The sequence below is a fragment of the Phyllostomus discolor genome, chromosome 3, assembly GCF_004126475.2.
Source record: "Phyllostomus discolor isolate MPI-MPIP mPhyDis1 chromosome 3, mPhyDis1.pri.v3, whole genome shotgun sequence".
Lineage (NCBI taxonomy): Eukaryota > Metazoa > Chordata > Mammalia > Chiroptera > Phyllostomidae > Phyllostomus > Phyllostomus discolor.
The window spans coordinates 168,878,693-168,896,641 of NC_040905.2; the positions used below are offsets into that span (position 1 = coordinate 168,878,693).

The 17,949-nt window shown below is 38.8% G+C and overlaps 1 protein-coding gene across 1 annotated transcript in view; it reads right to left on the reverse strand.

Moving 5' to 3' along the window:
* Nucleotides 1-17,949, reverse strand: part of CEMIP2 (cell migration inducing hyaluronidase 2) — a 74,748-nt gene that overhangs the window by 33,383 nt on the left and 23,416 nt on the right. The window contains 12 exon segments of the mRNA XM_036021740.1: nt 319-407; nt 3,159-3,287; nt 7,403-7,472; nt 7,612-7,817; nt 8,159-8,368; nt 9,835-10,004; nt 11,716-11,904; nt 14,363-14,396; nt 14,398-14,463; nt 14,465-14,491; nt 14,493-14,522; nt 14,524-14,536. Coding sequence (XP_035877633.1) covers nt 319-407; nt 3,159-3,287; nt 7,403-7,472; nt 7,612-7,817; nt 8,159-8,368; nt 9,835-10,004; nt 11,716-11,904; nt 14,363-14,396; nt 14,398-14,463; nt 14,465-14,491; nt 14,493-14,522; nt 14,524-14,536 — 1,233 coding nt within the window.

A 17,949-nucleotide genomic window follows, 5' to 3' on the forward strand; every position in this document is an offset into this window, starting at 1 on the left:
ATGTTTAAGTTTTACTTATATTTCAATGAATCCTACTTTACCTTAGGCAAAATTTGGACTTTTTAAAAAAATATTTCTCTCTTTTTCTTTCTCCTTCTGCAACTCTAACATCAGTTTTCTATTGAGAAGAGGGAGAGCGTGAAAAAGCCCAGCCCCAGGACCCAGGACAGCAGAATAAATGTTTTTCCAAAACCCTCCTGCAAACTTTGAGAACTTCATTTTAAATGTGTTTCTGGAGAAAAGAACACAATGGCTTAACTCAGAGAGTTTTGCTTTGGCAAAATATGCTTGAGTGGGATTTAAAAGGACTGGTTCTACCTTGCACTGTTATCCAAACAGAGGTATTCCCGTGGGTCAGCAGCACTGGCATTGGTGGTTTTGACGCCTTTGTCAATAAATAAGCCAGCCTGGAAAATATAATAATGGACTGAAATAAATATGAATCCCAAGTTATATCTATGAATGTAATGATTCAGAAAAATAAATTTTAGATTATTGCATCTACAAAAAGCAAGGAGGAAGGAATAAAAAACAAAGCACAGATATCACAAAAACAGCCACTTTCCTGGATATTTTTTTTATCCTCATCCAAGGACATTTTTTCATTGCATTTAGAGAGAGAGGAATAGGGGAAAGAAGGGGAAAGGGAGAGAGAGGGAAGGAGAGGGAGAGAGAGAGAGAGAGAGAGAGAGAGAGAGGAACATTGATGTGAAAGAGAAACATGAGTTGGTTAATTCTCATCCAAGCCCTGACCAGAAATCAAACCCCACAACCTTTTCAGTCTACAGGGATGATGCTCCAACCAACTGAGCCACACTGGCCAGGACTCCTGGATATGTTTATAATTTTACTCATTTGGTCATTTGCAAATATTTATGTAGTATCCACCTTGTGGTAGGCACCAAGCATTGTACATTAATGAAAAAACTACAGAGCAGTTACTGACACATAAACTAGCAGGAAGACATGCAATTAAAAACAATTACAATCCAGTATGGTAAGAATATGATAAAGGAAGTCGATGGTGCTTTGGCAGCACTTAAGAAAGTCACCCGAATGAGAACTTTAGTGAAGCTGGGAGTTGAGGATTCAGGGAGGGTCTTCTAAAAGAAGTGGCATCCTGAAGCTGAAACTTGAAGGATGGGGACAAATCAACCACACGAAAGGACAGGTTGAGGATAAAGAACCAGGAGTGGGTGTGAACCAGCTCATGAACCCAGAAGAAAGTATTCAAAAGAGTCATTTGTACAAAAAGTCTGAAGACAAGAGAGGGCATGAACATCTGAGAACAAAAAAAAAAGGAAAAATCTTTTTTTTAAGATTTTATTTATTTTTAGAGAGGGAAGGGAAGGAGAGAGAGAGACAGAGATAAACATCAACGTGCAGTTGCTGGGGGTCATGGCCTGCAACCCAGGCATGTACCCTGACTGGGAATCGAACTGCGACACTTTGGTTCTCAGCCCACACTCAATCCACTGAGCTACGCCAGCCAGGGCAAAAAAGGAAGAATCTTTGATGAGCTGACAGGAAATGTACAGAGGTAAGGAAGGAGAAAAAAGCAAATGTCAGATGATGCAAAGGTAACACATTAACAAGTCAAGACAATAGGATTTTAAATAAAGGTAACATAACTGCATTTGAAGAAAGAATACTCCATTTTCAAAATGGAAAAGATTGGAAAAAGCCAAAAAAGAGAGATAAGAGATAAGGAAGAAGACGATGGCAGTAACCCAGAAGAGAAATAGCGATGACCTAGACTGTGGCAGTACTAACAGGGAAAACAGAGAGTGAAAATCCCTTACTATGCAGTGTTGGTGCCACTTAGCAGCTGATAAAATGGCTAAGGGTGAGGGAGAGGGAGCGATAAAGGTTCATGTATTTCTAGTTTGGGCAGTTAGGTGGCTGGTGGTTTCATTCACTGAAACACGTATGGGAATGGGTCTGCTGATAAAAAATAAGGATTTTAGTTTCAAACATTTTATTTACGTGTCCTGGAGACATCCAAATGGTACACAGTAGGCAGTCATGCAGCTGTGATTGACCTGGACTAGATTTGGGAGGCGCGAGCGGCCAAAGCCTCAGAGGTCAGGGTTTGTGAGTTTATGACTGACCTCATGAGGACAGGTGCCTCTCTGAGGGCTCCTAGGGTTCGATTTCCTTTGGCTGATAAATATCATAATGGGCAATCAGCCCCAAATTTAACAAGTTAAAACCTAATCACCCACTCATATTTAGATCTAATATTCTTATTCATACAGTAGATAACTGTGTGTCCTCAAGGTACATGACACTAAAAAATTAATTAGAATGAGGTATTCTTTATACCACTTATAATCAAAAAATTTTGCAGACTTCTACTTTGAAATGCTACATTCAACAATTATTATCATTAATCAACTAATCAGCTCACAAAAATTTAATTCTGTGTAAAGTTTTTTTCTCTCTCTTCATCAAGTGATTCTAAGCTCTTCAAATTACGACACACTCAAGTTTTTAGAGGATCCTCTGAGTATGATAAATGGACAGGATTCATTGAACTTTCATGTAGATCACATCAGGGTAAATAAACCAGATGTACTAATCACCAAGGGGAGGTGAGGGAAGACAGCCAAATACCAGGGAAACTGGAGCTCCTAAATGGCCTTTAGTTTATTGGACCTGAATCATTTTTAATTAGGTCAAATTCTTAAATGGTATTTCACTACTTACATCATTAGTATTAAACACCCATAGGATCCTCTGTCAGCACTGAGAAAGAAAACATGCTGTATAACCCATTGTTTAATGTGTGCATCCCTAAAAACATACAATGGGGTTAAAGATTGGGAAGAGGGTGAGAAGGGGGAAGAGGATGAAGACTCATGAATCAAGTCCATTATTATAATTATTCCAATTGCATGAACATGTGTGTTAGCATATATACCTGTGTGTTATTCAGATGACATACACATGTAAGTTAATACATATTCTTGTATGTATAAGTAGAAAAACTGTATGTATATCCTTAATATGGAAGGGCTAGGAGTCTGCTTTTTTGACAAATTACTTTCTCTGATGATATAGTCTACCTAAAACTGACATATCTCAGTTGTAACCACAGTAGTCTGTCCTTGACCCTGTAAATCATATGTACTGATTATTAAAAATGAGGAACCTACCTTAAAACTTGAATGGACCCTGTTGTTATAGAATGTCCCCAATGGAGTAAGTTCTGGTTTCGTTGAGAGCCGCAATCCACTGGATTCCCCAGTAGGTTCCTTGTGAAATAAATACCATATTCCAGCATCCTATAATTAAAAGGGCAAGATCATTAAAAGCCTCCTTTTATAAAGCCACTCTATGAAACACCTTTATAAAGTAAGCACTTCACAAGCAAATCTAATTTTTTTAACACTAACTATTCATTGTTGCAGGTTAGGAATTGACTATAAAAAGCTGCACACTCCTCTAGCACCCTCAAAGCAGTTACATTATGCTTTGGGAAAAAAGCACATTTAATTTTGTTTTTGCAGGACTGGACAAAAGATAGAAATAATTGGCTGACAGCAAAATTTATTTTCAAAATAACTTTCGTTTTTGTTATTGTAAGTTATGCAGAATTAGAACCAAACAAACCTTCCTTCCTTCCATGGGACCAGGACAGCGCTGCCTTTTAGAAGCAACGGACTTTTTCTGTTTACCCCCAAACCTGATCAATAGATGAGTCATACCTATTAAGGAACTATCCACTAACAGGCAGAGCTCACTGACTTCTTTCAAAGGCCTCCAATGCCCTTCCTGTCCCAAGGCAAACGTTTGCCAAGTGAAAAAAGACACCACACGCATGAATCAGGATGCTGTCTCCATCTGGATCCTGTCTGTTCAATTTCAGTATTACTGACCTTAACAGGAGCAGAACCGTTTGAAATATCTTGACACTCAAAGTAAGGTATAAAAATTGAAATTAAATGTTCTTAATCCCTGCAACAATTTTTAATTTTACAATTCAATCAAAAACCAGCCCAATGTAAAGGGCAACTTCACATGATGGAACTTTGATTAAATAGGTTGTTGAAACTTATAGTCCAAAAAGTATGGTACTGATTCAAATTAGGCAAACATTTACTTAGTGCCCACTATATGCCAAGTATACAGTAAGACTATTCTCAAAGAAGTCATAGCACAATGGGAAATACACACAGAACTAAAATATATTCCATGTAATAAGTACTATAGTAGCTGTCATAGAAAGTCCCACAGAAGCATAGAGGAGAAATGAATTGTGAAAAATATGTGTACCTACACACCCAAATGAATGCAATATTTAATATTTTCCTGCAAGTTTATAGATGGGTCTTAAAACAAACTGTTCTGAAAAATGTATTTACCACCCTGACCAGGTAGCTCAGTTGGTTAGAGCACTGTCCCCATACACCAAGGTTTCGGGTTTGATCCCCAGTCAGGGCACATACAAGAAGCAACCAATGAATGCATAAAGAAGTGGAACAACAACACATCAATGTATGTTTCTTTTTCTCTCTTTCTCCCTTCCCACCCTTCCTCTGCCCCCCACCCTTCCTCTCTCTCTTTAAAATCAATATATTAAAAAAAAGTTTTTAGCCCTGGCTGGTGTAGCTCAGTGGATTGAGTGCGGACTAAGAAACAAAGGGTCATTGGTTCGATTCCAAGTCAGGGCACATGCCTGGGTTGCGGGCCAGGTCCCCAGTGGGGAGCACATGAGAGGCAACCACACATTGATGTTTCTCCCCCTCTCATTCTCCCTTCCTTCCCCTCTCTCTAAAAATGAATAAATAAGATCTTTAAAAAAAAGGAGACTAGGTAGATTATTGACATTTACCCAAAATTTTTTTAAAAAGTTTTCAGTTATTTACTACCTCTTTGGGGCACAAAACAGACCATGTAAGAAGACATGGGTTGTGGAAAAGGCTCCACTCCATAGCCCTATAAAGTGAGGGTGCAGTGAGCCCTCCAGGGTGCAGTGGAGTTTGGGGGTGCAAGGAGAGAAGGGAATAAGGGGGATAGCAGCTGTTTCCTGTTAAATGCTGTGGTGTCAAAGCAGGTAAAGGGAGCTTTGTACACGGCAGTGGAAAGGTACAAGTGGAAAGGGTTGACTGACTTGGAGAGGAAAATCTTTGCCAAAACACAAGCTTTATTGGAACGGTTTTCCTAGAGAAACGAGAACTTACAAAATGAAAAGGAAAAAGAACATACATGAGATGCACTTTTGTTTTTTCACATGAGTTCCAGTAAGGGTTTCTGGCAACCTCACCTTACATTTTTCATGGACTATTTGCAATTTGCTTTGATCGTCAACCCGTGACTTTTGAAAACAGCTGAAAAGAATCTCCGCTCTGGCTGTTCCTTTGCAATGATCCTGGGGTAACACTGCTTACCAACCTCTTAGTGATCTTTACCCCAAAACTCATCTTCCAATTAGAAATTCTCAACACAAACTTCACATGGTCTTGACAAATATTTGATAAAAAAAAATGAATGAATGAATGAAAACCTGAAATGATTAAATGTCCAGGTCTCTCCTGTCAAGTAAGAATGTTATGCTTTATGTTTTTTTGGAAAATCACGGATGTGAATTCTACCATCACCCAAAGATGCCTATATTCTATTGATCTCAAAGAAATACTCCCTTCAGCTAATCTTTTACTTCACCTTGAAACACAATGCTGGATATTTCTTTCCTTTTTAAAATCTTAATAGCCATGACATAGGAGTATTGCTGTAAAGCTCATTTTCAGCATATAATCCTAATAGTATAATGTCTTAAATATTCATTTTATATTATAAATCAGTTTTAAATCATACTCAATTATGAATGTAAATTTCCCAAAGCTTATCTGAGGGACATTTCTGCCATCCCAAAATAGTTTATTTATTCTTTTAAGTTGTTCTTACGTTTGTGAAACAATTCAAGGCACACAGTTGAGTTCAGCTGCTTTACCGAGGAGATGAAACCCCCAAGTGTGTATTATTAACAAAAAGATGAGGCCCTTAAGGGACCAGAGGGACAACTGTCAGAGTATTCCACAGAAAAATCCATTCCCTTACAGAAAAGCTACAGTTTTCGTTGTTCATCAACACTAAAAACTGTTACGATCGGAGTTAGTGGGCCACACCTGACTTAAGTGCGGGAAGCCAGAAAGGCTCTATATCACACGGTAAAATCACACTGTGGAGACGATGTGATAACCCTAGAGATTAGCCAACTACCTCGCCTCCATTTGGAATCTGTCTTACTATACTCAGAGAGACTAACTGGCACGAATGATTTTCTTTTTACACTGACAAGACCATTTTATTAGAACAGTTGCCTAAGTCTTTACTTAATTTTGATTGTGGCCATGTCTTTTCCACATTTTTACAATGTGGTATTTAATGCTGACATACAGTTTCTCTCTATTACCCATTTGGTGGGCACCAGTTATACAAGCTGAAAACTCAAAAAGGCAAGTTAAGCTAAATTTAAATGACATGTCTCAATAAAATTCATGATGCAGAAATTATTTATTTTTAATTTTTTATTTATTGAGTTTTAGAGAGAAAGGAAGTGAGAGGGAGGAATGGAGGGGGAGGGAAGAGAGAGAAAGAAAGAAAGAGAGACAGACAGACAGACAGACAGACAGTCATTGATTTATTATTCCATTATTTATGCATTCATTGGTTGATTCTTGTACATGCCCCGACTGGGGATTGAACTTACAACCTTGGCATACCAGGACGACACTAACCAACTGAATTATCTGGCCAGGGCCTATGATGTAGAAATTACTGAACATTTCAAACCAAATTAATTTTTTTATTACAAGTAAGCCAGTGAAATATAAACACTCTTCTAAAGTTTGATTGCTTTACTTATAAAAATAAAATGGAGCATTATAAAATTCATATAATGCTATAAACAGTTGAAATATTTTATTATGTACACTTTTAATTACAAACTTTCCTCTATCTTCAAGGTTCTTCTGCTGGTCTAATAATCCAACAGACATGAGACAGATACATGAGAGAAAAATAACTAAATTTAGTATATACATTATGTATGGGAACCCACATACACGAGACAGTTGGGGACTCCATGTGCAGGGCAGGCTCAGAGACAGAAAGGGGGACCGGGATATATAAGACATCCAGAGCCAGGGGTGAAGTAACATGCCTTAGGGGCTTAAAAGGTTCACTGCAGAAAGATAAGAGCTGGCATAAAGGATTTTGAAGAAATAGAAAAAGAATCTCAGCCACACCCTGCCCTCCACTACACTGGTAGTACCAGAAAACAATATGACACTGGAAACAGATTGCCACACATTACATTACATCCATAACGTGACATCCAAATATGATTATTTGTAAACATGAATAAAAAAACTGAAAGCACTTCAGCATTATTTACCTGTGAGCCTGCAGCTGCATTATTAATCAGATTATTATTGGGATGAGCAATCCAGAAGGTTGAAACAGCCCTGCAAGGCATTTTATAAGGTGATTTAAATATTCATCGTGAAAAATCCTGCCCACTTTAAGCTTCCCCCAAGACCTCTTCCCCAACAGTCAAAGGCCTTAACCATCACACCTGAGTGTTTCTCTCTACCAATTACTCACATGCAGTCAGTGGCAGGCACAGGGATGTAATTTCCAAACACTTTTTCTCGCATCGTGATGCACATAGAGTTATTCCTGTCCGTGGGGAGGAGGGTGCCTGGCTTGGTGAGGAGTCCCAGATTGTGAAACAAAGTGTTTCTCTGTTCAACACCATCTTCCAAAAAGAAACAATGACCTAGTGTGTCAAACCCAATGGTATCTTTTATCTGCAAAAATACAAGTATATAATGTCATTGGTAACAAGATTGATTGTGGTTTAAGTAACAAGTGCTATTCAGTGTAGCATGCTGTGTACAAATGCAGAAAGATATTTTTAATCCTATCTGAAGAGGCAAAGTCAAATGTCAGGTTTTACTGATCTCTTAAGAGAATAATTCGGATAGCCAAAAAAGTAGGCTTCCTTCACACAGAAAAACAGAATTCTTAGAAGAAACAGGATAGAGTAAGGCATGTGGTACAACGCTCACTTCTATAAAATTGAGAAGCCATGAGACTGAAGGAGACGTGACTGCAGTAATATGCACTGACATAACGGGAGGCCGCTTACCAGCAAACCATCTGTCCCATGCACAGTGATGCACCGGGAGAAGCTGTGATGAATGGACAGGCCGTCCACAGATGTTCTGCGTCTGTACCCTCCTTTATAATCCACGTCTCCACACAAATGAAAATGAACAGGATACCGTCCCATCTGCTGCTGGCCCATGTGTTTCAATTCCACATAAGAAAGATGGACTGAAGTAAAATTTTTCCTTATCTGCAAGACATGGTAACCAAAATGATACCTTTCATTACAGGGCAATAGCAAAATATATTGTTTTAACAGAAAATGTCTGAAGGAGAATACACATTAAGATATTTTTTGTTTTTGCATCCTATTTTCCCAATCCCCAGTTAATAATTTAGCAAGTGCTCCTTTACTTACTTCAGTGATTGCTTTAAAGAGCTATAGAAATGGCATCTTACTAAGATAAAAGGAAATGACCCTGGCTGGGTAGCTCAGTTTGTTACAGCATTGGCCCCATAAGCCAAGTTTGTGGGTTTGATCCCTGATCAGGCACACAAAAGAAACAACAAGTGAATGCATAAATAAGTAGAATAACAAGTCAGTGTTTCTCCTCTCTCCAAAAAAAACCCCCCAATAAATTAAAAAATACAGAATAAAAGAAAATGAGGACATGTAAAAGCTGCAGAAATAATTTATGTGTGTGTTTTGATTATTCAAATATTTTGGTCAGTTCCAGTCTCATCTTGCTGTTGTATTTCCATAGCTTTCACTACAGTTTAAAAGAGTTATTTCTAAATCATCCTCTAACATTTTTTGTTAGCACATAATATTATTTACTTCAGTTCTTTCTAAAACTTCCTGTGATCCACAATTAGGGCATTCAATATTTTTAAACACTGGATTGTCAATCATACTACTAAAAACAAAGAACTAACAATGACCAATATTTCAGAAAGCAGTGTAACAGAACAGCTGCCAATAAGCACTGCCTACTCATTGCACAAAAACTGATTTTAAAACACACGTAGCCAAAATGCAGTCCAGAAGTCCAATAAATTAGTACACAGAGAAAAGCTTACCACATAGTAAGCACTGGATACTTTTACAGAATAAAAATCTGCATATGAAAAATGTGTTTACAGTCCGGACCAGTGTGGCTCCGTGGGTTGGGTGTTGTCCCACAAAGTGAAAGATGCTATTCGATCCCCAGTCAGGGCTCAGGCCTGGGTTGCGGGTTTGGTCCCTTCGGGGCACGTATGAGAAGCAACAAATTGATGTTTCTCTCCCTCTCTGTCTCCCTCCCTTCCCCGCTCTCTCAAAATAAATAAATTAAATATTTTAAATATACATACTGTACATGTTTTTTACAGAAATGTATTTTGTATGTGTATATTGCTTAATCGTGTTTTTTAAAGAACCGATTCTTTCATACCAAGATTACTATTTTTTTTGTCTCTGTATACTTGTTTTTTTCCAGTATATTGATTTAATTCCTCATAAGGCAAGTCTTCTCAAATGACTTAACATCAAGTCCAGGTCCACTAAATGAAAACAAATATTCTCTTAGTTATCTAAAATCTCTTCCTTGTTGTTTGACAGAAAAAATGAATATGACTTCTTCACATTTTTATTGATCTCATTCCAGACCTTTAAAGTTTTTTCGAATATATTTAGCAACCAAGGTTTCACAGAACTCATCAAATCCTTCTGCCTACCGTGACATGTCCCCCAAAGGTATCATAATCAAAGAGCTGGCACTGGTTTTCAGCGTAGCATGAGTCCTCCACTTCTCCTTGGATGGCAACATTCCGGGTGAGAATTCCCACCTCGGCTCTCATGTCCACGCCGTCTATGATCTCACCCATGTGCAGGAACTGTGGGGTTTCTGGCGGATGTGGGCAAGGCGAGAATATCAGAACAAAGAAACAATGGAACGCATGTCAAAAAGACAGAGTTTATTCTGTAACCCCAAGTCATTATCAAAGTTTATTGCCTGCTTCCATTCTTTACTGCCTCCGCATCCCAGAATCCCAGGAAGTAAGGATATTAAAGATTATCTATTTGAACGACCCATGCAGTGGCTAAACCCTTACTACCAACTGTCAAATCCGTGCGCAGGGCTTCCTTCCCCCTGAAGCAGCTCGATCCTCTCTTGAACAGCACCAATAGTCTGGAATCTACTTGGGAATCCATATTCTCACTCTCTGGCTCCACGCCCTTGAGAGCACGTGCAGAACCAAATGCATGGGGAGGCCAGAACAGCTAATGGGGGTGTTGATAGCACAGGGTGTTCAGTTGCTTTTGTTTCCACTTCAAAGCTACAGTGGTCTGCATTTGCATATGAACCACACAGAGATTCCCATCTTTTCTTCCCTACTTTTTACTTTAACATTGCTGTGCATTTTTTTAAATTCCTACCTTGATTAGGTATTTAGAAGTACTTTAATAATGAACTTCTCTCTGGTGTTTTATTATATAAACTCAGGAAAAAATAAAGTATATCAAGGAGTTGAAGTCATGGAGATTCGTTATCCTCTACACTTGCTAACAGGAGTGGGAATTTCCAAACAAAAATTAATGCCAGATGATATTGTCATTTTCTGGGTTTTTTCTGTTTTCTGCTTATGCCCTGAATTCCCAGGAAGGAAGAGCACAACGCTGAAGCACACAGAAACAGTGCCAAGGGGGCCCATCAGTCTTCTCTTTGTCTGAGTAGAAAATTTTCCCTTAAACTTCAAAGCTCTAAGTGATCTATAGAGCACCTATCAAATAGTTACTCTAAGCTCTTGTTTTATACCATAAAGGTATAATTTTGAGTACAAAAGTAAGGAAAGCAATATCATGAGTGAAATGTACAATGAAGTCCATAAAGGAGGCAATGCATGAAGATTTGCTTACTACCGGGCTCAGAATAAGTAACTGATAAACAACGCCCATTCTTTCCAAACACAGTTTATAGTAAGATGCTGATTGTGCACTACTGTCCCTCAAAAGATACATTATTTGTGACTATATAGGAAACACAGTATTATTAAAATACCTTTCTAGTTCTATTTTAAATATTAGTAAAATCTACTTTTTGCCAAGGAAGTAGGCCCTCAAATACCATCGTTTTGTTTTCTTTTGTTTTTTAACTTAAGAAGATAAAACTTCACCCGGGCTGGTGTGGCTCAGTGAATTGAGCACCAGCCTGTGGACTACAGGGTCTCTAGTTCCATTCCTGGTTGGGGCACATGCCTGGGTTTCGAGCCAGGTCCCCAGTAGGGGGCATGCAAGAGGCAAACACACATTGATGTTTCTCTCCTTCCCTTTCTACCTCCCTTCCCTTCTCTCTAAAAATAAATAAAATCTTTTTTAAAAAAAGAAGACAAAACTTCTATTTAAAAATAAGTCGTTTACTATTATTTGACAGTAGAAAATTTAAAGGAAGTTGAAAAAAACCTCAGAAAATAATTGATCCATCAATTCTGCCTCTTTTATTAAACGAAGAAACAGGCATGGAATGTGGTAATGGTGGTGGTGGTTGGGGAAAAACTCCAGGAATCAAATCCCAAGAAAAGAGTGTTTCCCAAAAAGCATTCTGCACAATCCCATACCTTTGACTTTGACCTGGAAACGGCTGCACTCAGGACAGGGGAGAAGCGTGAACTCTTCCGCCTGGTACATGGAATAGTCTGTGCTTGCAACCACAATCTGGGCCCCAGGTTCCCAGCTACTAACGTCATCAAGCAGATGAAGCTTCACTCCATCCACAACTTCTACCCGGAAACCTGAAAGGGAGACTCCTAGACCAAAAACAAGAAAGATATTGCTGTATTAGCAGGGATTTTTTTCCCCTAATATTGATCCTCTCACTGATTAACAAAGCAACAGTTAAGATAAACACAAGTCAGCAAATTTTTACTAATGATAACCATGTGGAAGTCACTCTGTAGTTATTAATCTGTTGGGACTTCACACACATAATAACCTTTCATCAAAACAACTATAAGCGATAAGAACTACTGTATGTATTAGAGATGAAGAAACAAAAGTTCAGGGCACTTGAACAACAGCCAAAAGATGGTAGAGCCCATAACTGAATGCTTATTTAATTCCAGAACCCAATTTCTTAACCTCTATAGTCTCCCTTCCCAAGAATCAAAACACACAGGATAAGATCACAGGTAATAATAACAAAAAAAAAATACCTCATGGTAGCAACAACAATCACTACCCAAAATTTCAGATTCTTACCAAAAAAAATATATCTAAAAAGGACAACTAAACATTATTTTTTTTCACTAAAACTTCATATAAATTTCAATAGTGTTTTGAAAAAAATGACAAGGATGATTTTAAGCAAATATTCTTTTTAAAAAAAAACTAGGTAAATACGTTTTGACTTAAATGATTGTTAGAATTTGTTTTTGTTGTTTTTTTTGTTTTGTTTTGTTTTGTTTTTATATATCCAGAAGGTTAGAAAGGAAGATCTGTATTATTCAGTTATTCCTCACTTTTTGGCTTTAGAAGAAAACTCTGCCTCAGATTATCTCCTATTAACAAGACTGAACTGAAATATGAGAGGACACAAGTTCATCCTCCCTCCTTCCTGAAGAGGATCACCACCTCTTCCAGAAAGTAAGAGTCACTGAGAAACTGGACACAGACAGCGCCCACTGACAGACAGCTGGAATGCACCCTCTCCAGAAATGAGCGGTCATCAGTAATGTGGACATGAAAACAGAACTTCCCACAAAGGAAGTGTTGACTGGAGGTTTGTCAGTAATTATCTCTTGCCTGGAATCTTACTGGAGACAGTTGTACTAAGCTTTTCATACAAATTCCCACTAAGAAATGATTCTCACCCAACCATTTTTTTTTTGCCAGAGGCAACCATGGTGTAGTAGAAAAAGCAGTGTTCTTTGAGGCAGAAAGCTGAGGCTTTATTCCAGCTTCCTCCTCCATAATAATACCATCTCCTCATCCCAAACCCAGAAGGTTGCTTACAGGGCAACATATGAAAGTCCCTGTTTCATAACAGGAACTCTATTTACCTTTTGTTTTAAAGTAAAAATCTCTCTCTTTAATTACGATACAAAATACACCATTATAGCCCAAGCCATGTTTGCTCATTAAAATAAGTAACATTTAGTGAGTGCTCACTATACATACTATGCTAAACAAACAAACAAACAAACAAACAAAACTTCATGTTCTCACATCTGATGCTCATAGCAGCCCGTTAGGGTAGTTTCTATTATCAAATGAGGAAACTGAAGGTTAGCAAGTTAAAGTCACTTGCCCACCATCACAGAGTAAGTGAAGAGCTGGGATACAATACGAGGCACTCTGTCTGCAGAAATTCACTTTAGTGAACACTTTCTACATTGTTTCTAAAAACAGGTGTGAACCAAGTCTACACTAAGCCCTTCTGGATAATGAGAGATATAATAAAGCACCTCTTACTCATTTCACATTTGTTTGGGTATAATATTTGTTTAGGAAAAAGGGTGGCAGGCAAGCACAGACGGAGGCTGCCAATCCATACCTGAAGCCAAAAATCTAGCAGCAAAGTGGGTAAGTAAAAAAATTATACAGTGAACATCAGTACATACCCAGTGCTAGGCATTATTTGAACAAATTATAGCTCTTCTGAAAGGTGGATTATAATTAAAAATATATTGAAGAAAATGTAAAGACATGAATACTTTTATATGTTGTTTAAAGAGAGAAAAACAGGATAAAACAAGATGAGCTGAAACATAAGATGAAATATTAAATATTTGCACCAAAATAATTATCTCTGAATGACAGGGTTAAAGATTAATTTTACTTGTACTTTCTGTGTTCCCAACTGGTATTAGCAATTTCCATCTCATGATCCAGCTAAGAAAATAAGCAGTTGGTTTGTGTAGCAAACCAAATTTGCTGACATATCTACATAAAAAGAAAGATGTGAAGTACAAGATCACATGGTCCTGTCACAGAGCATAACCAAAGACAGCTCACCATATCACATCCAGAAAACAAATATATTTTCACTAGTTACCCGCACTATATCTAGAATAGACCATTCTCGTAGTCCAAAAGACCCGCTGAGTCTAAAAGATCGAGTACAGTAGGGGGAAACTATAGGTGTTAACTTCAACCAGTTGAGAAATCTAACTGGTATGTCATTTGCAAATGATATCACTTTAAAAGTAAAAGCTGTCACAATACTTACCAATGTCTTGCAAAACTATATAAACTGTACTTGCCTACCTTCAATCCATTCACTATAAGCTGTCACAGCAAAACTTCTGACCATCCACATTATAAAACTCTCTTTGGTCCAGAGCCTTTCCTCCACTACTATGGTTTTCAGTAGTTCCTCACAGATTCATTGCAAGAAAGTACTTCCACCATCAATGACACCAACCAAAAGCCCAAGCTTGCCTGGAAGGGAAAAAGAGCGGTGCATTTGATCATTTGCCAAGGTTACTCAACCCAAATCCCTGGCACAGATGTTTAAGTCAGTGCTAATTATCACCTTTCATTTTTTGTCAGGCCCTAACGCCTGTCTTCCTTAGGCGGCGCAAGTCCAAATGTTGACTGAAGTAAATGTCACAAAGGAAATGCACAGGGATTTTTAATTTTAGTTATTTACTTACTTACTTATTTATTCACTTATTATTTATTTTTATTGAGAGGGGAAGGCAGGGGAGAAATTGAGGGAGAGAAACAGTAGATCGGTGACCATCTCGACACGGCCCCAACTAGGGGAGACCTGGCCCACAGCCCAGGCAGGTGCCCTGACCAGAACCCAGCCAGCGACCTTTGCTTGGCAGGACGATGCCCAAGTCCACTGAGTCATACCAGCCTAGGGCGCACTGGATTTCACATCCGTGTTGGTCCAGCTCATGTAACAGGTTAAAACACTGATACTGTAGCTTCCATTAATCATTGACGTTCCTTCTTCAATACACACCCGTTTCACTTACTACGGCATTCTGGCCACAAGCCCAGTTATTTCCATTCTTTCAAAACTGCTCTTTCACTCTGGCAATGCCCACTAATCTAACTACATAACAGAATCACATGCGGAGCTCCCAGAACATGCCCATGCTCCGAACGCAGCCCACCTGATACAGCAGGGTCCGGCATTATGCAGATTATGTAAAGCTCTGCAGGGGATGTGAACATGCAGCCACACCTGAGAACCGCTGAGTTACCGCGGTGGTTCTCACAAGGTCGCTAGGTCTCAAACTCACCTGGAAGGCTTGTTAAATCAGATTGCTGGGCTGTACCCCCTGTATGAAATGGGGCCAGAGAATTTGCATTTCTAACAAGTCCCCAGGTGCCACTGAGGCTTTTCTGGTCTGGGGACCACACTGAAAACCTGTTAGAGGCCAGAGAATAGCGCAGGGGTTACCAACCCTGCTGGCACACACAGCGCCTGGGACCCTAACCTTCGTGAGTCCTCAAGTAAGCAATCCAGGGTAGGGCCCCAAGGACAGGATTTTTTTTAAATCTCAGGGGTACAAGTAAGGCTGAAAACCTCTGGGTTAATCATTTCTTAATGTTCTTGAAGCTGTAGAATTACTATCCAACAGGTTTTACAGGCTCTACGTCTGTTTGTTAGAAGCAATGTGTTGGAAAATGCCATTTTATTTCTGTGATACTGTGCTAAACCCTCCCAAGGGCTTGCTTAAGCTTGTTGCCAAAAACCAGTAAGAAAATTTTCAAAAAGAACAAAGACAAAAAGGCAGAAAATTTGCCTTAAGGCTCCTGGTTTAAAACATGAAAAGAAAAATGCCAACTTCTTTCCCTAAGGGGAAAAAATACACCAAATGTAATCTAGGCCAAACAGATGGCCGGATAGTCACAGATAAAAGTTAACCTAAGCATGCCTACGTCCTTCTGAATTCCACACCCGCCCCTGCCTGTCTTCAGCTGCTCTTTGGCTGACAATGCTTTACAGCTCTATTTATATTCCTTGACACAGCAGAAAGAATCAAATGAAGAATGTCTCAATTTATGATCTCTTATGTGAGAGGGAAGGAGGAAAAATAGCAAAGCCTTCCCTTATTTACCAGGACTACCTCAGCCACTATAAAACAATGTTGTATTCTACTGACACTGTCTCCAAAACACCCCACTACTTTCCTCCTCCACTTGAGGAAAATTTCAACACACCAGAACATTATCTTCAAAGGGGTATGTTTATGTTCACTGGACATAATGTCAAAGCAGTGGAACATTGGCAAAGATTCACAATTCTAATTCCTCCATCAAATCAGCAGCCATATTTTAAAGGGAATTGAGAAACCAGTAGAATGTAACTGCCCCCCCAAAAAAGGTCAAACAAAATTTTCAAAAATATCATAGCTAATGATAACACAAGTCTAGAACAATAATGGCATAAAGACACAAAGATGTGCCCTGGTATGGCTCAGTGGGCTGAGCACCAACCAGCCTGTGGACCAAAAGGCTGCCGGTTCAATTCCCAGTCAGGGCACATGCCTTGGTTGCAGGCCAGGTTTCCAGTTAGGAGCATGCAAGAGGCAACCATTCAATGTTTCACTCCCTTTCTCCCTTCTTTCCCCTCTCTCTAAAATAAATAAATAAAATATTTTTAAAAAGAAACAAAAGTTGTAACCCCTGGCATTACTGGATAACGAAAAAGTAGGAGTCTAACTTAGAAAAGACCATGCTTCACTGCAAGGTCTATGAACCACAGAAATATGTACACATGTGCATCAGGAGACTGGCAAAAGAACATTTAGAAGCACTTATTAGAACAGAGGTCCAAATTGGAAAACCAACCAGCTATCTAGGGGCAAATATGTCGTGGCATAAGCATACAATAAAAAATGAACAGCAATGAAAATGAGCCAGCATTACATGCAAGAACATAGCATATTTTGCCATATAATGCACACATTTTGCCCAAATTTTGAGGGGAAAATAAAAGGATGCACATTATACACCGGTGGTACTATTCCCATGTATAATGCAGATTACTCATGGTATGAAAACATGGTGCACATTTACACGGCAAAGTATGGGTAAACAACTCTCAATAACAGAGTCAAGCAAAGCAACGAGACAAAATGTGATACACTGTTCGTCCTCACTTACATGAAGTTCAAAAACAGGACTCCCTCACCTTTGGTATTCTCCACAAAATCAGGAGTGGTTACCTTTGGTGAGTGGAGGAAGTGATCAGTGAAAAGGAGGCGGAAGGGGGTGCCTCTGGGCTTCTGGCAAAGTTCTATCTCATGAACTGGGTGGTAGCTATGCAGATATCACATTGTGCCAAGTAATTAAACTCTATATTCTTATTTTCAGCACTTTCCTATATGTGTATTATATATGATAAACATTTAAAGAAAATACTTCCTAGCTTTTGCACATGCTCTACCCCATCTGTACAGACCTCCATCCAACTGCCTGGAGAGCACAACCCTAAACACCCTCGCCTTTGGGAAGCGTCCACTAACCAACCAACCCAGACCAGTGTGGGGACTCCTCCTACCACACTCTCATTACAGCCTGCAGATGCAGCAAGTGTTTATTGTTCTACAGTGTCATTTCATCTAAGCATCTACAGTACCCAGCTCTCAGCACCTCTTAAATGATCCCCGCATGGAATAAAAAGCATTTTTAAAGCATTATAGATGCCCTTTCTCTACTTACTTAACTTTCTCCAAATTTCTGTAGGTAATATTGTATTCCGACAACCAAATTTCCAAGGAAAAAAATAATAACCAGATCAACCATCATAAACAATAACTAGATCTTTTCAATATGTGAGTTTTGAAATCCTCTTACTTTTCACTGCAAATATTCTTTGACTTGATGAGAAA